This window comes from Aulonocara sp. 'chitande type north' Nkhata Bay, linkage group LG9 (genome assembly GCF_057382095.1).
Source record: "Aulonocara sp. 'chitande type north' Nkhata Bay isolate Kocher_YH1m ecotype deep benthic linkage group LG9, A_spYH_male_GT1.1, whole genome shotgun sequence".
NCBI classification, from domain to species: domain Eukaryota; kingdom Metazoa; phylum Chordata; class Actinopteri; order Cichliformes; family Cichlidae; genus Aulonocara; species Aulonocara sp. 'chitande type north' Nkhata Bay.
This window is the reverse complement of record NC_141352.1, coordinates 5,326,299-5,342,025: the sequence shown is the minus strand read 5'-3', so window position 1 is coordinate 5,342,025 and position 15,727 is coordinate 5,326,299. Positions and strand designations below refer to the sequence as shown.

The window sequence follows — 15,727 nt, the reverse complement described above, 5'->3', positions numbered from 1 at the left end:
CTGCACAACTTTAAGCTCAGTTTACATCGTTGGGGAGTTTGTTGAGCCATAATCTGTAAGTAAGCAATGTCTAACTTCACTTTCTATAAGATTTGTTACTTTCATGTTACTTAAAAGGTTATTTGAACGTATAAGGAAAGATGTTAGTGATGAATGTAAAGCATAAGGAAAGCTATGTTGCTAACTTCTGTTTTGTTTACAAAATATGTTGATACTGATGCTTACGTATTATTTTACTGTATGTTCACAGTCTTACAAATTAAAAGAGGAAAAAACGGTCCATTAAAGACACAAAGACAAAGCGATGTGTCCTGTCGTTCCTGGAACCATCTCCTCTTATGTTAAGCTCGCTGCATAGGGTGAATAGCCATACATTCACCTGAGGGCAGCAGACTGTGCTTCAACATAATATTACCGTATTGTGTGTGTATAACCTCTTTTAAGTTTTGTGGATATTATACCTGGTTGTGCTGAGGATATGTCGGCCAGTTTCCACTGGAAATGCCCTTTGGTTAAACTGTCAGTGAGGAATTTGCATTTGCACTGTTACATTTGTATATAACTTTAATGCACATAAAAAACAGCTGCTTGTTTAAGTGAAAATACATTGATGTTTTTTGGGGGTTTTTTGCACTAATAAAGTTGTGGAGTTGTAAAGTAATTTGTCTAATGTCAATTATATCGTCAGTTATATCGTTATTGCAAATTTTCAGATGTATATCGTCATAAATATTTTTGGTCATATCGCCCTGCTCCAGTAGGAACCAAGGATTTCCAATAACAACCTGCATTATGACGAAGTAATCAGTGTTCTTTACCTCATCTGTTAGTGGTCTTAATGTTTTAGCTGATATATGTTGCTCTGCCTTCAGTGTTTGATGCTTCAGACAGTATTCGGACTAACTTCAGCCTCCTCACTCTTTAAAGTAGGATAATTTGCAGCTGAGGCTCTGATGCAAGGAGCTCCAAAAACACCCTTTTTTGGGTGTAATAGGCTTGTTTGAAGCCTTTATTCTGAGAGTATTTCTAATGTTTACTTCATGATGGTCATGATGAAGTATAAAGAAACTGCAGCTCTGATAACTCTTTATATACTGGTGAGTAGAAACATTTCGTCTTTAATATGCTTTTGACCTTGCTCACGCCAGAATAACAACTCTGACTCTTTGAAGCGTGGACTCAGGCATCAGTGCATTAGCAGCACTTCTATTCTGCAAGCTGAGACGTGCAGCCATCATGGAACCCATTTGTTCCAGTACTTCTCCACTGATGGTCTCAAGTGTCTTTATACAGCAGTTATGAGCTAATCAACATTATTTTCTTCATCTGTAAGTGGTCGAAATGTTTCTTCTTTAGTGTCAGATTAGTCAACAAACTCATTAATATGATGCTTAAAATTGAATTCCTAAGACTTCACTGTGTAAATCTAAATGCCTAATTTCCTATACAATAGATGCCCACATGAATAATTCCTGTGAAAACCTTGTAGAACAGGTCTTTCTGCAACCATACTATTAATACAAAGGAGCCTGCTACAGTGAGGGACTTCTGAATTAGGAAAACCTTCGTTTTTGCCAACAGCCCAATTCCATAGGTTCTTAATGTCAGTCTAAAGTATGGATTGCCCTGAAGCCGCCTCATCAAAGGTATCAGAACATCAAAGGAAGATTCTGGTGGTATACACAACAACTAAACCTGTCATTAAAAGTACCTTTCCTTTTTAAATTAAACTTAAAGACTCCTTCTGTAACATAGAACAGTAACATAACGATATTTCTTTGGATTCTGAAATGTTTGTGCTTAAGTAAGACCAGCACTGGCTTTAGTAATTATTTTAGCATTTCTGTCCCTACAGGTAATATTTCGACAAAATGTAACCCCAAGGTTAACTATCCTTAGCTATGTGTACTTTTCTGAGGGATCATTTAAATGTGTGGAGGTTTTTAATTTAAAGGTCTTAACAAAAGTACAGCATATTTGGAGATTTTCAGAGGCTCAAAGGTTACAGACAATTGACTAACAAGTAGTTTCATAACCAGCTGTTCTATTCACACCCATCACAACAATTACTCAGTCTATAATCAAGTGATGCTTTCATGAAACACAGAGGCTTTACAACAAATGGCGAACACTATTTATGCTCAAGAGGAGGAAGGGCAAATTAGACTTTGCTTTGGTTTGCTGGATTTCCTTTGCAGACTTTGCATTTCTGATCAGTTTTGGAGCATCCAGAAAAGGGCAGGGTTTTTTTAGGTATATATTAGCAAAGAAATGCTCTCTTTAATGGCCTTTAAGCCATTCACATGATCTTAACAACCACAGCATGCTTTTAAGTCACTGAAGTCAAAACTAGCAGCAAACAAGGGTGTGTTTCTTTGGAGCGTGCTGGCAGAACATGTCAAGAAAGGAAATAACACTTGCTGATGTCCGTGGACTCTACACATTAGCCAGTCCTTGACTCCAAAAGGTTTTCATACAAGTATTAAAACCAGCCCTTAATGAAAAATGATAAAACTATTAACTACGAAAAAAGTTAATTTCACTGTTTAAATAGCATAAATAAACATTTTACTTTTTATTTACTGTTTAACATTTATTTACAAGGTCATTTACGTTCTGAGACTACAGGATACGATGTAGGAACAGTAGTTTTTGCTCGGTGCTGTGTTCTTGTAAAGTACCATCCATATACACTTATTCTCCCTCTTCTCTCTCAGCAGCAGATTTTACATTTTTGGGTTTTCCTTCTCTTAATATCTTAGCCAAGTCTCTGTATATCCATGTGTGTTTAGGTGATTGGAAGCTCCAGGCTACAACTTCCTTTTCCCTGCAAGTCCAGTTGGACATGATGAAATGAAACCTGAAGGGGTGACACTAAAGTTTGATTGGATTAGTGTGTGTGTGTGTGTGTGTGTGTGTGTGCGTGTGCATGTGTTGTGGCTGCTACATTACATTCTATCTGCTTTGCTACCCTTGCCAGTGTCTCAGACAATGACTAAAGTGCTGATCATGTTGGCTGCTGTTTTTCCGATCTGTTTCACTCACTGTGTTCTTGTGTGTCCCTGATAGTTCTTTTGTGGGAAGGACAGAAGGAAAAACATATTCACTCAAGAAATGAGAGCAGAACAATGTAAAATGGATCTGACTGCATGGGATAAAATGAAGTGGCAAATGCAGGAAAATGAAAACCGGGAAAAAAAGAGTTAGCTGTGGAAATCTGTGTGCAGAGTAGGGATGGGTATCGTTTAGGTTTTATCCAATACCGGTGCCAAATCGGTACTTTTGAAACGGTGCTGGTGCTCAAACGGTGCTCAAACCGGTGCTTAAAGAATGGAGAACACAAAATTGTTCCAAAAACCTCTCATGCTCAGCTGTTTTTTGTAAAAAGATAACAATGTTAGCCTTTTCTGCAGCTATGGGGCATATATGGTATCACTCTTGGCAGGAAGCAGTGCTTAAACAATGGAAAAAACACAAACTTTGTCCAAAAACCTCTCATGTTTAACTGTTTCCCACTTTTTCTTTGGTCATTTTAGCCTTTTTGGCCAGGGTGAAGGGAGCATCTGCCATCAAACAAGAGGACAGCCGCATGTAGCTACGATGATGTTTGCTAGTTCACCTTACATGCATTAATTTAATAACGTGGTTAGCCTACTCAACGTAAATTACACACGAACAACATTAAGCTACTCACGCAGAGAAGAACGGCTGCTGCTGCATCATCATCCGTCATCATTTCTGCTACACTGGCAGGGCTAGGGGCCAGGACTCTCCTCTTCGTGTTTTTGGGGGATGTTGCATAACAGGCACCACACCCGCAGTAGATGTGCTCGGTGTGAGGTCTCGCAGCAAGCTATCAAATACGGCGCATTTCTCGGCTTTTAAAAAAAACGCTATGCGTCGCCAGGTGTTTCATCAGATTTGAGGTGTTACCTCCTTTGACAGTATCACAGTATCAGCTTAAAGCACTTGTTGCTGCTGAGTTTGCATCTTTTGCTGTGAAGTACAGCCAGACTTTTGACCGCTTCGCCTTGGGCATTTTTAATCTGTAGCTCTGCTCTAACTGAACGTACGTACCTGGGCCCGCCTACTATTCTCGGAAACGTAAAATGATTGGCTAGAAGTGTATCACAGCTCAGGAAAAAAAAGCACCGAAATAAAGCACCGAAATGTGCGCTGCTTTTCGGTCTGGTTACTACTGTTTATGTCAGAACCGGTGCCATGACACCGGTACCCATCCCTAGTGCAGAGAGATAAATGAGGAGGATTAAATGGAGAACGAGTGAATCATTTACAAGAGCAGGCAGAGGAAGGTGCCAGTGGGGTTGCACAGGATGGACGGGAGGTGGATGTGGGGTAATGTGGGTATCGTGTAAATAATTACCTGTTTTATCACAGCAGAAATAGCTCATAGAACCCAAGTTCAAAGGGAAACAACGCCATCAAGGTATATATAGTTACTGTATATACTGAATGTACTGTATTTTAGAGTAGAGAGTAAAGTTGCTCTGGGTCATTCATCCATCCATTAGGCTTATACTTATCAGCGCTATGAGGGCTGCGGTTCATGTATTTTTAAATAAGAATCCCACAAATCCTTGACTCTAAATTTCACATAATTCAGCCCTCCTTGTCTGTCATCTTTCAGAGTTATATGTTAAAGATTTAGGCTGAGCTCACAGCTGCCTTCTGCATTTCACCAACTACCAGGCCAGAGCCCCCCAGCTCTGACAGACTGTCCACCCCCCTCCCTTGACCCCCACCGGTTTGCTCACAGAGCAACTCGGTCCACGGAGGATGCCACCACCATCACCCTTCACAGATTGCTGAGCCATCTGGAGAACAGGAAGAGCTAAATGTGGATGCTCTTCGTGGACTACAGCTCAGTGTTCAACACTATAAACCCAGACATCCTCACCACCAAACTGGACCACCTTCAGATCCCGCTGCCACCTGCTCCTGGATCAAAGACTTCCTAACCAACCGGCCTCACTCAGTCAGCCCCACCTCTCTCCCCCACTCTCACTCAGCACCAGATCCCCGCAGGGAGGCGTTCTCAGCCCCCTTCTGTACACCCTGTACACTTATGACTGTAAACCAACCAACGTCATCGTCAAGTCTACCGATAACACCACCATGGTTAGGTTCATCTCTGATTGACAGCGTACAGAGGTTGAGTCTCACAAAAAAAAAAGGCAATTCTATTCTATTTTATTTGTACAGCTCCAAATCACAACAACATTCACCTCAAGCCAAAAAAATGCTCTTTTCATTTCAGCACCACAAATCCACCACGCAGGAGGAGCTGAAGCGTCTCGACATCAGGCCATTGATCCCTACAAGGTCATACAGAGCAGGTTCACTGGGCTGTCCACTGTATTTAAAGTGAGTGGTTATAAAACAGTGAATGTTAAGGAGCTGGCAAACGGACAGCAGCCAGATTAATTACCTTAATCTCAGTTTTTTGTTAATTGATTAGAATCAAGCCAAATCTTGCCTGGTCAGGCAGGCTAATCGTCCCACTTTAATGTGACTGATGAACTGGGCTCCTGTCCTGAGGCCTGTACTGTCTTATCCAGGTAACTTTGGTTTCTGTACTACAAAGTTGGTTTATTTCTCACAGGTGTAAACTGCCATGTGATAGATCTACAGATCTATAGGTATGAAACCACTGCCTACTGACAAATCCATTGTCTAGTGCCACCATTCCTGGGCAATCTCTTGCACCTCTGGAGAGAGTAGAAGTAGCATCTAAAGTCTTTGTTTCCCCTGATGAACATCTGCAATAAGAAGATTCTTACAAACACCTTAATTCATTTTTTTTCTTTTTCTGTTGCCAGGAAACAATTATCAGTTTTATAGACATGAACAGTGTCACTGTTAAAGCGCTAGGCAACAGAACATTAGACACCAGGTTAGGTGTGAAATTCAAGTGAATGTAGGGGTATGTTTCTACTTCCTCACACAGTGCTTACAACATTCGCTCTTGCGCTGGTGCCATTAGCTAACAATCCTGACCCAAGAACAGTTCATCAAGCAGATGGACTGCCTAGTTCCGTCTAGTGGTAGATAATCACAATCTTCCAGTGTCATTGTGCTAACTTGCCAGTGTTTGTTACAGCCCTCAGTTCTTTTCAGTGTTTTAACTGTGTATTGTAGGCTCTTTGCTCTTGGGTCCTCCACCTGTTTTTCATCTTGACTTCCATTCCTGTCTACTACTTCTTCAGTTCCTCCACAGTTAGTTGGATCTGTTTAAAAGCATTATTCATGGAAGCTGTGGATTTTTGTGAGCAGCTAGCCATGGCCTGGAAGTTACTGTTAGTTACATGTGTTCGCTCATGTCATTTGCTTCTATCCTTCTTCTATTGTTTGCTGTTTTGCTTACATCCCTAGTTTATTACTTGCCATTGTATATGTTCTGTAGCCTGTTTTGTTGATTGACTTGGACGTTAAATCCGTTACATTCAGGTCAACCTCTGTTCGCCTGACTTTTTAGCCGTTAGTTCAACCTTTAATTGTTACTAATGGTTTCTTACTCTGCTTCTGCTCTAGTTTAATCAGGCTTCATTTTAAAACACAATTATCTGTTAACAGAGAATTGCACACCTTTATGTAAACAACAGAGTCTGCTTCTACAGACAGGAAGCCATATTAAACATTCAGTTTTGATTCAAAATTGTGTCTCATACAGCGCAGTGCTGGACTGCAGTATGGAAAGTCTGCTGGATGAGCCAGCATGTTCCATTAGAGTTGACACAGTACATCACTGCCAAGCAAGCTGAGCAGCTCGCTCAAAATGGGATCAGTTTGGAAAAAGGAAAGTGACTTAGAGCTGAGTGGATGCTGTCAACTGGGACACCACATTAAATCTCTGTATGAGTCTCCTGAGGGACATAATAAAGATAGAGACTGTGCCACAGGACATCCTGCGATCAGTGGAGCTTGTGCACAAATCACAGGGTCACAGCATAGTTATGCCTGTTCTATTCCAGATCATGTAGAAGCTTAAGCACAGAACAGTGCTGATTGGCATCACCTCATTTATAATCTCCTATTGAAACAATGGTTACTGCTTATTCACATTTTGTATTGTTCACAATGCAGTCCCTAAACCATGTCAAATATCTGGCTACCTCATTTATCCACACCTAGTCAGGTGTGGATAAAAGCATACCTGAGGCAAGCTTCCCAGAGAGCTCGCTTGTCTTTGCCTCGGTGGCACCAGCCATTTTAGCCAACCTGGTTTTCCATTTTAAGATAAAACCTCTGCTCACCGACACTCTGGTATTCGTCTCCTTTTTTATGTTGTGGCTTTTGAGCCGGGTCGTAACAAGGGCATATAATCAGTTCCTCTGTTAGAGCTACTCCCTGCTTGTGATGTCTGGATACAAAAACAAAGGAATGAATCTAAAAAACAAACAAACAGATTTAACATAATATATTTTGCACGAGTGGGGAAATTAAATGTAGCGGACTCTTTTAACATTAACGTCATATTTTGTTTTTTACATTTTTTGTGTTCTGTTTTCCTACTATGCCGCTCATTTGCTTTGTCCACAACAGATTGTAGAGTAATTTCCAGCAAGTCTACAATAATTAGGTGCTTTTGCTTTTCACAAAGCAAACACGATTTTCATGGATTACACTGATTTCACCCTAACTATCCTTTCTGGTGCTGTACGGGGCGCAGCAGGACATTTTGCTTTGTAAATGCTTCTGTTGTTTCAACAATAAGAGAAATTATATAATACGACAATTTGGGGAATGAAGAGAATTTTGATTCTATTCAGCTGTGTTCCCCAAGTTTCTCCACTCTGGCCTAATCTTTATTTAAACCCTCAGTTTGCTTCTGTTTTAGTTTTGTTGTGTCGTCCTGCTTGCTGTGTGCCCTGTGTGAGCTGTATAACTGTAGCTGCTTCCAGCTTATTAGTCACACAGTCAGTTCCTGGTTTCTGTCTAGTCAGAGTTAAACTCTCGTCTTGAGAGTCCTGTATTGGGTTTCACCTTCTGCCTGCCACACAGTGTCATGTGACAGTTGGAGCCAGCTGGTATTGGCCATGCTTCACCTTTGCTAATTCAGGTGCTGGACTTCACCATGTTTTTGATTTGGGGCCTTTTGGATGATTTTCAGAGAACTAAAATGTTTATTATTAACATTGGCAGCTGCAGTGTAGCTGCCACCACCAGTATGTGTGAATGGGTGGATGACTGAATGTAGTGTAAAGCGCTTTGGGGTCCTTAGGGACTAAGTAAAGCGCTGTACAAATACAGGCCCTTTACCATTTTATATTTACCATTGGTACTTTCAACTGCTTCTTTAAGAGGTCATCACAGTGGATGTATCCACAGCTTTGAGTTGGTGCAGATTCTAGACCAGACGCCCTTCCTGATGCTAACCTTGAGACATTAGCCTCACTTGACCCCATGACACTGGGTTCGTCTCCTTACTTAGGATCTTCTATGTATAAGGTGGATGTGTTAACCACATAGCCACAAGTCATTAATAATATTAATGATTAATAGAATTTATTTTCCTGACTTTTTTGTGGTACACCATCCAGACAGTGAATTTGCTTGAATAACTTAAATTTTGCTCATTGTATTATTATTGTATTACCCGTCATGATTCAACCAAACTAACAGATTTTCAGGCTACATTTCTTCAAACATCACTGAAAATAAGACCAGAAGCATTTAGTTATCTGAAAATAGCAGGTTGACTAAACTTAGTGCATGTTTGGAAATAGTTTCTCCCACAAAAAAGAAGAAATGATTATGTGAAGTCAGTGTGATTCAAACCTTTGAGCTTTTTCAGAATCATTTTGCTTCTGATTGTACAGACTTGACTCTTCTCATACTGGTTTTCTGTCTCTTTTCACTGTTTTTTTTAATGATTTTATTGTCTTTCGTGTTATATGCCATCCAGTAATGATGATTTCGTGTCTTTCTGCAGACATTCTGAACATCCCATTCGCATCCATTTGTGTTCATTTAAAATCTATTTTTACTTCCATCCAGTTCCTGTTTTGTTTTTTGCTTATTTGCAGTCGTTCTGCATTTAACTGCATACATTTTTCTTCACTGCCTTCTGCGGTTTCTGGTCATATTTCCCTTGTATGTTTGCCTGTTTTTACAATTGCACAATCCTTTTTTTATTTGTTTTTGTAATTTGGGTGCCTTTGTATCAGTTCTTGAGGCACTTTGTGTCTCCTTGTGGTCAAACAGCTTCTCTGTAGCTCTAATACTCCTCTGGGGTTACACACAGTAGCCTTGTTCATAAATCCATTAATAACAACTTAAAGCAAAAAATAACATCATGTGGAAACGGTATAACATTCTGACATTTTGTCACTGGAAGGAATGTGTAAGCTTCACAGTTCCTATTATCACTACAGTAATGCTAAATTTTCGTGGCTCAAAGAGTTGGCAGTTCGTCTTGTAACAGGAAGGTTGCCGGTCAGAGCCCCAGCTCGGACAGTCTCGGTCGTTGTGTCCTTGGGCAAGACACTTCACCTACCGCCTACTACTGGTGATGGCCGATGGTGCGATGTGGCAGCTTCGCTTCTGTCAGTCTGCCCCAGGGCAGCTGTGGCTACAACTGTAGCTGCCTCCACCAGTGTGTGAATGTGTGTGTGGATGAATTATAAATAAGTAAGTGAAATTGCATTTATGTAACACCTTTCAAGATAAAATCACAAAGTGCTTCACAGAAGCTAGAACATAAAAAAAACGTTTAAAAAGATGAGCTTTTTAAAAGAACTGACAGAGTCTGCAGATCTCAAACTCAACGGGAGACAGTTCCAGAGTCTGGGAGCCACAGAAACAAAGGCTCTGTCACGGTTTCTTTAATCTAGTGTGCTGGCCTGCAAGCCCTGGTCACAAGACCTCGGGCACCTGCTGGGAACATAAATACACCGATATGATAGAGCTGTGCGATATGACCAAAATCTCATATCCCGATATAAAACATTTCTCAGCCAATAACAATATAATTCACAAAATAGTCAATTTTCTGTAAATTCTGTGAATCTCTGGCAACTTGACTTGTGTGAAGTGTTTTCCGCTGAGCGTCGTGTACCTGGAGTTGAGTGTTTTGACCGATGCATGAAACTATATATTTTTAGATATATTTTCTTTGTATTTATCACACGGTGTGCTGCGAAAAGCCTGTTCTAACGTTTAAGTCTAAGGTTTATTTGGAGCATCTGACGGCTCTCTTTTGCGTCACATCCGTAAACTATCTCTATATTCTTTCACTTGACTCTTGCATAGGTGGTATGAGAGGTTTGTCATGTTTGAGTCTGTGGTGGGGACGGTTTCCTGCATAATTTGTACACAATTAGTGCAGTTTTCTGGTCCGTGTTTAGGAATAAGGTCCTCAATTTGTTTTGAATGGTCCTTCTGTTTAGCAGCATCCATTTTAAGATGTCAGGGAGGCTGAAGCCCATCCCAGCTGTCATACAGCAAGAGGCAGGCTATATCCTGATTAGACCACCAATCTATAGCAGCACAAATAAACAAGGGATCGTTACATGCCTTTAATGAAAGCTGTTTCCATCTTTCACAGCATGGCACTAGAAAACACTTGTTGCTGTTATGCACTGTATTGGCGGCTAAGCTTAAGTTTAACGCAGACATTCTCTAAGGAGAGTTGGTCTGTATCACAAACACAAACAGCATGTACTTGTGCATGAACCACCACAATCTGGTCTAAATAGGAAACAATGCCTTTATGCCAGCATTCATTAGATGAGAATACCATCAAACATGGAGACATGTGAAAGCTAAAAAGAATGGAATATAAAAACAAGCGAAAATATCTCTATGAAGTAAATCTTTGAAGATTAGACTGTAGATCAGGTGATGGTGTTTCCATCTTTGAAATGCTCCCAACAAAACGTATCTACGAATATGCTGTTTAATCGCTGCTTTTAAAGCCAGAGGTGATAGAAGTAGTGTACTGTTTAAAGAATGCACATTTCCTCCTGGTTAAGTCAAACTTACTCAAAACATGTGATTGACTTTAGGTTTCCAGCTTTAAGCCTGCATTTTGCAGGAAAGGCCAAGGATGGATACTGATACTGTCATTTAAACACTCTGAGAGTCTAAAGATGGCATGCAAGCAACACACAGGAGAGAAATTGCGAAGGCTTGCCTCTGTGCTCCACTTAGGGTTGACAGTGTTGCAGACCACTCCGGAACGTTTCTCCTGGCCGTGGTGTGGCAGAGACGGGAAGATGCTGTGCTTTCCGGGCTGAATGGACAGCTTCAGGTACGGGTCTGGATTGAAGAACATCCCCTTTTTCAGTCCCACTGCCTGGAGGTCTGAAGATTCACACACACACAGTTTTGTAAAATTGGGAAGACACACGTGTGTCTGGTTTCTATTAGTCTATGATTCCGATGTTCATTTAGTTAAAGCTACAGCTTGTTTAGACTAAGTATTTTTAGAGGTAATACGTTTAGAAAGATTCTCACCAGACAAAACCACAGATATACAAACTACTCTGAATAAAGAGATCATGTTCAGTTTCTGATCCCTGCTGTGCTCCTGGAAACACTCACAGCTTTAGCCCACCCTCAGCCTTACTGATCTACACGTCAGCACAATTACATCACAGCAGTCCACAGTGAGGCTTTTTCCACATTTATTCTTTAGCTAAATCCCAACAGTGCGCTTACACTCGATGTGTGACAGAGCATAAAACACATTGTTTAAAAACATTCTAAGAATTAAAAATCAGCACAAATGGACGGCTGGGAGACTTCCCCTCTATAGCACCAGCACAAATAAAGGTTTTACTCTGGAAAAAATAAAACAGCAGGCTGCCCAGTCTGGTCTTAAACTACAAAGGGGGAAAAAACATGAATTACATAACCGCAGAAAGGAGTGAGGGCTGACACGTCTGAGTTACCCCAAATTAAAATAACATCAAATAGGCAGCAGAGAAATCACTACAACAAGTCCAGACTGTCTCGACACGAGACCATTAACACATCAACGTAAGGTCACGGGCTCACCTGGGGGTTTGCACAGACTCACAAATGTAACCGTGGTGGAAAACTGGAATATCTGGGCTTTCTCTGTATTCCATTTTTTCTTTCTAATAAAACAGACATTCCAGTTACAGACACTGCACAGTAGCCTTTGAAGGTAATATATGATTTACATAACCTGGAGGTTCCCCTGCAGAGAAAAATCAGGCAGTGCTCAGCTGCAGATGGAGAGCACAGAGACATGCTGTGGCTCATCCTCTGAAGTCAGTATATGCTAAGTAATGTGTATTTCTGAATATAGATATAATCTAGATAATGTGGAAGTTAATCTTACCATTTTCTAATAACAACAGGCTAACATTCATGTTAGCTTAGTGACTAATCCTGAACACCAAGTAAACAGCTTTCTGCTCTCAGCCAACTTCAGCTTGGAAATCCTGGAGATGGCAATAAGTGTTTAGAAACATCAGGTCTAAAACAAGTGTGGGAGTATTGAGGACCCAAAGGCAAACGAGTGCAGTGAAAATGCAGCTTTTATTAGGCTGATGCAGTGTCCAGTAATTCCAGTTCAAATCATCCTAGAAACTAGTGCTGAAAGAACATCATATAGTGTGCTGAGCACTGTAACAGCGACACAGACAGACTTCCTACGACTGTCTTATGACATCTTTTAATGATTTAATGTATCATTTCAAGTACTTTGAATCCGCTTTCTGGAAAATACTGAGATACTGTACTGGCTCCAGTGGCTGAAGACTGAAGTAATGCATGCGTTGCATACTGCAGCACGACTGTCACTTACTGTTAGAAATTGTAAAGCCTCCATAAAAACATTGTTCCTAACGTACTGCATGAGCCTCTGTCAGAACTGTCACAAGAACATAATGGCGTTAGCTGAGAAAGCTGTTAACTTGGTGATGAACAAAATGCTTCGGATTAACATAACCAGTTATTCCAAATTGCCTGGATTATATCGATATTACTTTGCATGTACTCACTCCAGAGGATGAGCCACAGGGATGTGCAACCATGCTGTTCTCTCTCTGCAGCTGAGCACTGGCTGACTTTTCCCAGCAAAACCTTCAGGGTGTAGCAGCGGCTTATTTAAACCGTCTATTAACCTTCACAGGCAACTGTGGAGTGTCTGCAGTTGGTAAAACTGTTTTCTCACGACGAGCTGTTCTGTGTATCTTCTGTTTTGTTAAACGGCACAGGAATGCAGAGGAAGCCAGATGTCAGATTTGTGAAGCTGAACTTTTACTATATATTCTAGTTTGGATATACACATTAGTAAAGTTACACACAAGTCACTGTCCTGTAGCTGAAGTGAAGCAGCCTACCTGACAGGTTAAAGTTAATAAGTCTTCTGTTGCCCAGTCCATGGTTGACTTCAGGACTGACCACTGGCTTCAGTACCTGGACGCACACACACAGATGTGAAGAGTTAATAGGTGTTCGTAAACAAAAAGAACACGGTGAGAGAAACGTAATGATGCATGCGCGTTTAGGCCTGCTTCATTTCAACAGTGTTTGCTAAAGCTCCGCTTTCAGTGAGGCCGACAGCGTGCTCAGATCAATACTCTGTCCTCATGATCCTGGAAATGGAGGGGAGTGTAAAGCCTCCCATCGTTCATCTGCTTTAACATATAGCACCCATGTTTGACTTTCCTTACATGCCAAAGCAATAGGAAGAGGATTGTAAGGATATCCAAGCCGTTTCCTACTAAATTATTAAAGTCAAAAAGCTTATGTTAAATAAGTTTTGTTTTTCTGAGGATAGAAATGAAGAAGGATTTACTACGTTTAGAGCATGTGGTTAAGAAAACGTTGAATTAATTTACAAAATATCTGTATATCACAAGCACTTGATGCTACAACAGCTGAGAAATGACAAGAGTTAACAGCTGAGCAGCTGTGTGTGGCTGTAGATGGTAGTTCTAACCTCAGTCCTGATCAGTGCAAAAGTCTTGAGCCACCTCTCACTTCTTTATACATTATACTTTATACAAGTTCTTTCAGTGTTTTCTTTTCTTTATCGCACTTTGAGACAGATCAGTTTCAAATAAACAACCAGTAGTTTGAGGAGGCATCCTCGGTGGTTGGGCAAACAGATAATTCTTCATTGTATAGTGTAGTATGATATGACCCAGTCTTGTTGCAGTAAACAAAAGCTGATCAAATAGTTAGTCTGTGGAAACAAAATAATTATTGATCTTATGGATTCAAAGGAAAAAGAATTTAGTAGTGCTGCCACGTTTAAAGCATTAGTCAGGAGGCAGCACTGTGCTTAAACTGGACACTTAAATAAAGACAAGGTCTACTGAAACATAGGTTTACACAGATTTATGAGTTTTGTATGTACAGTTACACTTCTGTTGCATAAAAGCTTTTTTTTTTGTCAGGCTGTCAGAATTTTCCACAACGACACACAAAATGCTGCATCACTCTCAGTGCTTATGCAACTGACTGGAAACAAAACAACAGAAACAATTCCAGCAGAGAAAACAACAAGATAAAGGGATGAAGGAAATGACAGATGTTTAGACCAATTCATTTTAATGAGATGCTAATCTGCCTTGCTGAGTACAGTTATGGAGAGAAGTGCCACCATGGGTCTCTGCAGTGGGTCTAATCTCACGATAAACCAAATGACAAATGCATCCATCTGTGCGCTCTAAAGTGCGCTCACTTTATATCATTTACCACCCACTTCAGAGAAAGACCAAACACTAAGACACTAAAAGTATAAAAGAAAGGAAAAGTATGTATAATTCATGAGCTTCCTTCAAGTGTTGCAAGAATCTTAAATGATGTAAGACGAGACTGATTCTATGGAAATAACAGTACCCCTCTCTCCAACCATTGCAACCCCGAAAGAGAGCTTACATTTACAAAGTGCATCCCCATCTGATTGCAGGTCAGATACACCCTGGTATTAAGATATTTTAATACACCCACTGCCTTTGAAGACGGAAAGTCTGAGTCTGAGCTAAATCAGTTAGCGTGGATGAGCAGAGAGACAGGGAGTGGGAGGGTAATGTTAAGTAGGTTATGTCAGTTCAGCGTTGAGAGTAGGGCTGGTGGGGGTGGACGGGGAACGCCATCATCTAATGCTGATCTGTTGGCTGCATTTTATGGGACTGGTGCTTTTTGCACTTCAGTGAAAATGACCCAGGAAGTTGCTCTGACAGTGCATTTCATAAATGGAGAAGCGTTGAAGTAAATGTGTTTTATCTTTTAGCTGGACTCTGCTGGTGGTGGGGGGGGTGGAGGCAACACTTCATGTCGCGACCTAAAGAAACTCAAGAACATCTAAGAAACAAAGTCACTGGCATCAGTATGGAAAGAGTTACAAAGCTATTGCTATGGCTCTGGGACTCCAGATGATAGACATAACCACTATATAGTCACCCACTGGTTTCTGAAGCTTCAGCATTATCACTTTTGCTTTCTTTTTTGAGACAAAAGTAACCATATTTGGACATGTTTGGTGTTTTTTTTTGGTGATTTGGTTTTGTAGTTTATTCATCAATCGAGTATAATCGAGTAGGTCTCTGCTTAAGAATAGAAAGGTAGTAATCTCATTAAGCTGCCAAAGAAAGGCTATCAACAAAAGAGCACCACTATCTGTCCTAGGCAAGATATTCTTTAACAGAAAGAGCTGACTGATTGTTACCTCTGGGACCACTCTGCTAGTTTTTGCAAGACAGGGTCCTCCACTAACCACGCA

The 15,727-nt window shown here is 40.7% G+C and overlaps 1 protein-coding gene across 4 annotated transcripts in view; it reads right to left on the bottom strand.

The window, feature by feature from the left end:
* hecw1a (HECT, C2 and WW domain containing E3 ubiquitin protein ligase 1a) overlaps positions 1 to 15,727 on the bottom strand; it is a 98,877-nt gene that overhangs the window by 47,220 nt on the left and 35,930 nt on the right. For all 4 annotated transcript variants that reach the window (XM_086305392.1, XM_086305395.1, XM_086305391.1 and 1 more), the window contains 2 exons: positions 13,338 to 13,413; positions 11,156 to 11,325 (listed from right to left, as the gene is read on the bottom strand). In XM_086305392.1, the coding sequence (XP_086161518.1) occupies positions 11,156 to 11,325; positions 13,338 to 13,413 (246 nt within the window). The remainder of the gene's footprint in view (positions 1 to 11,155; positions 11,326 to 13,337; positions 13,414 to 15,727) is intronic.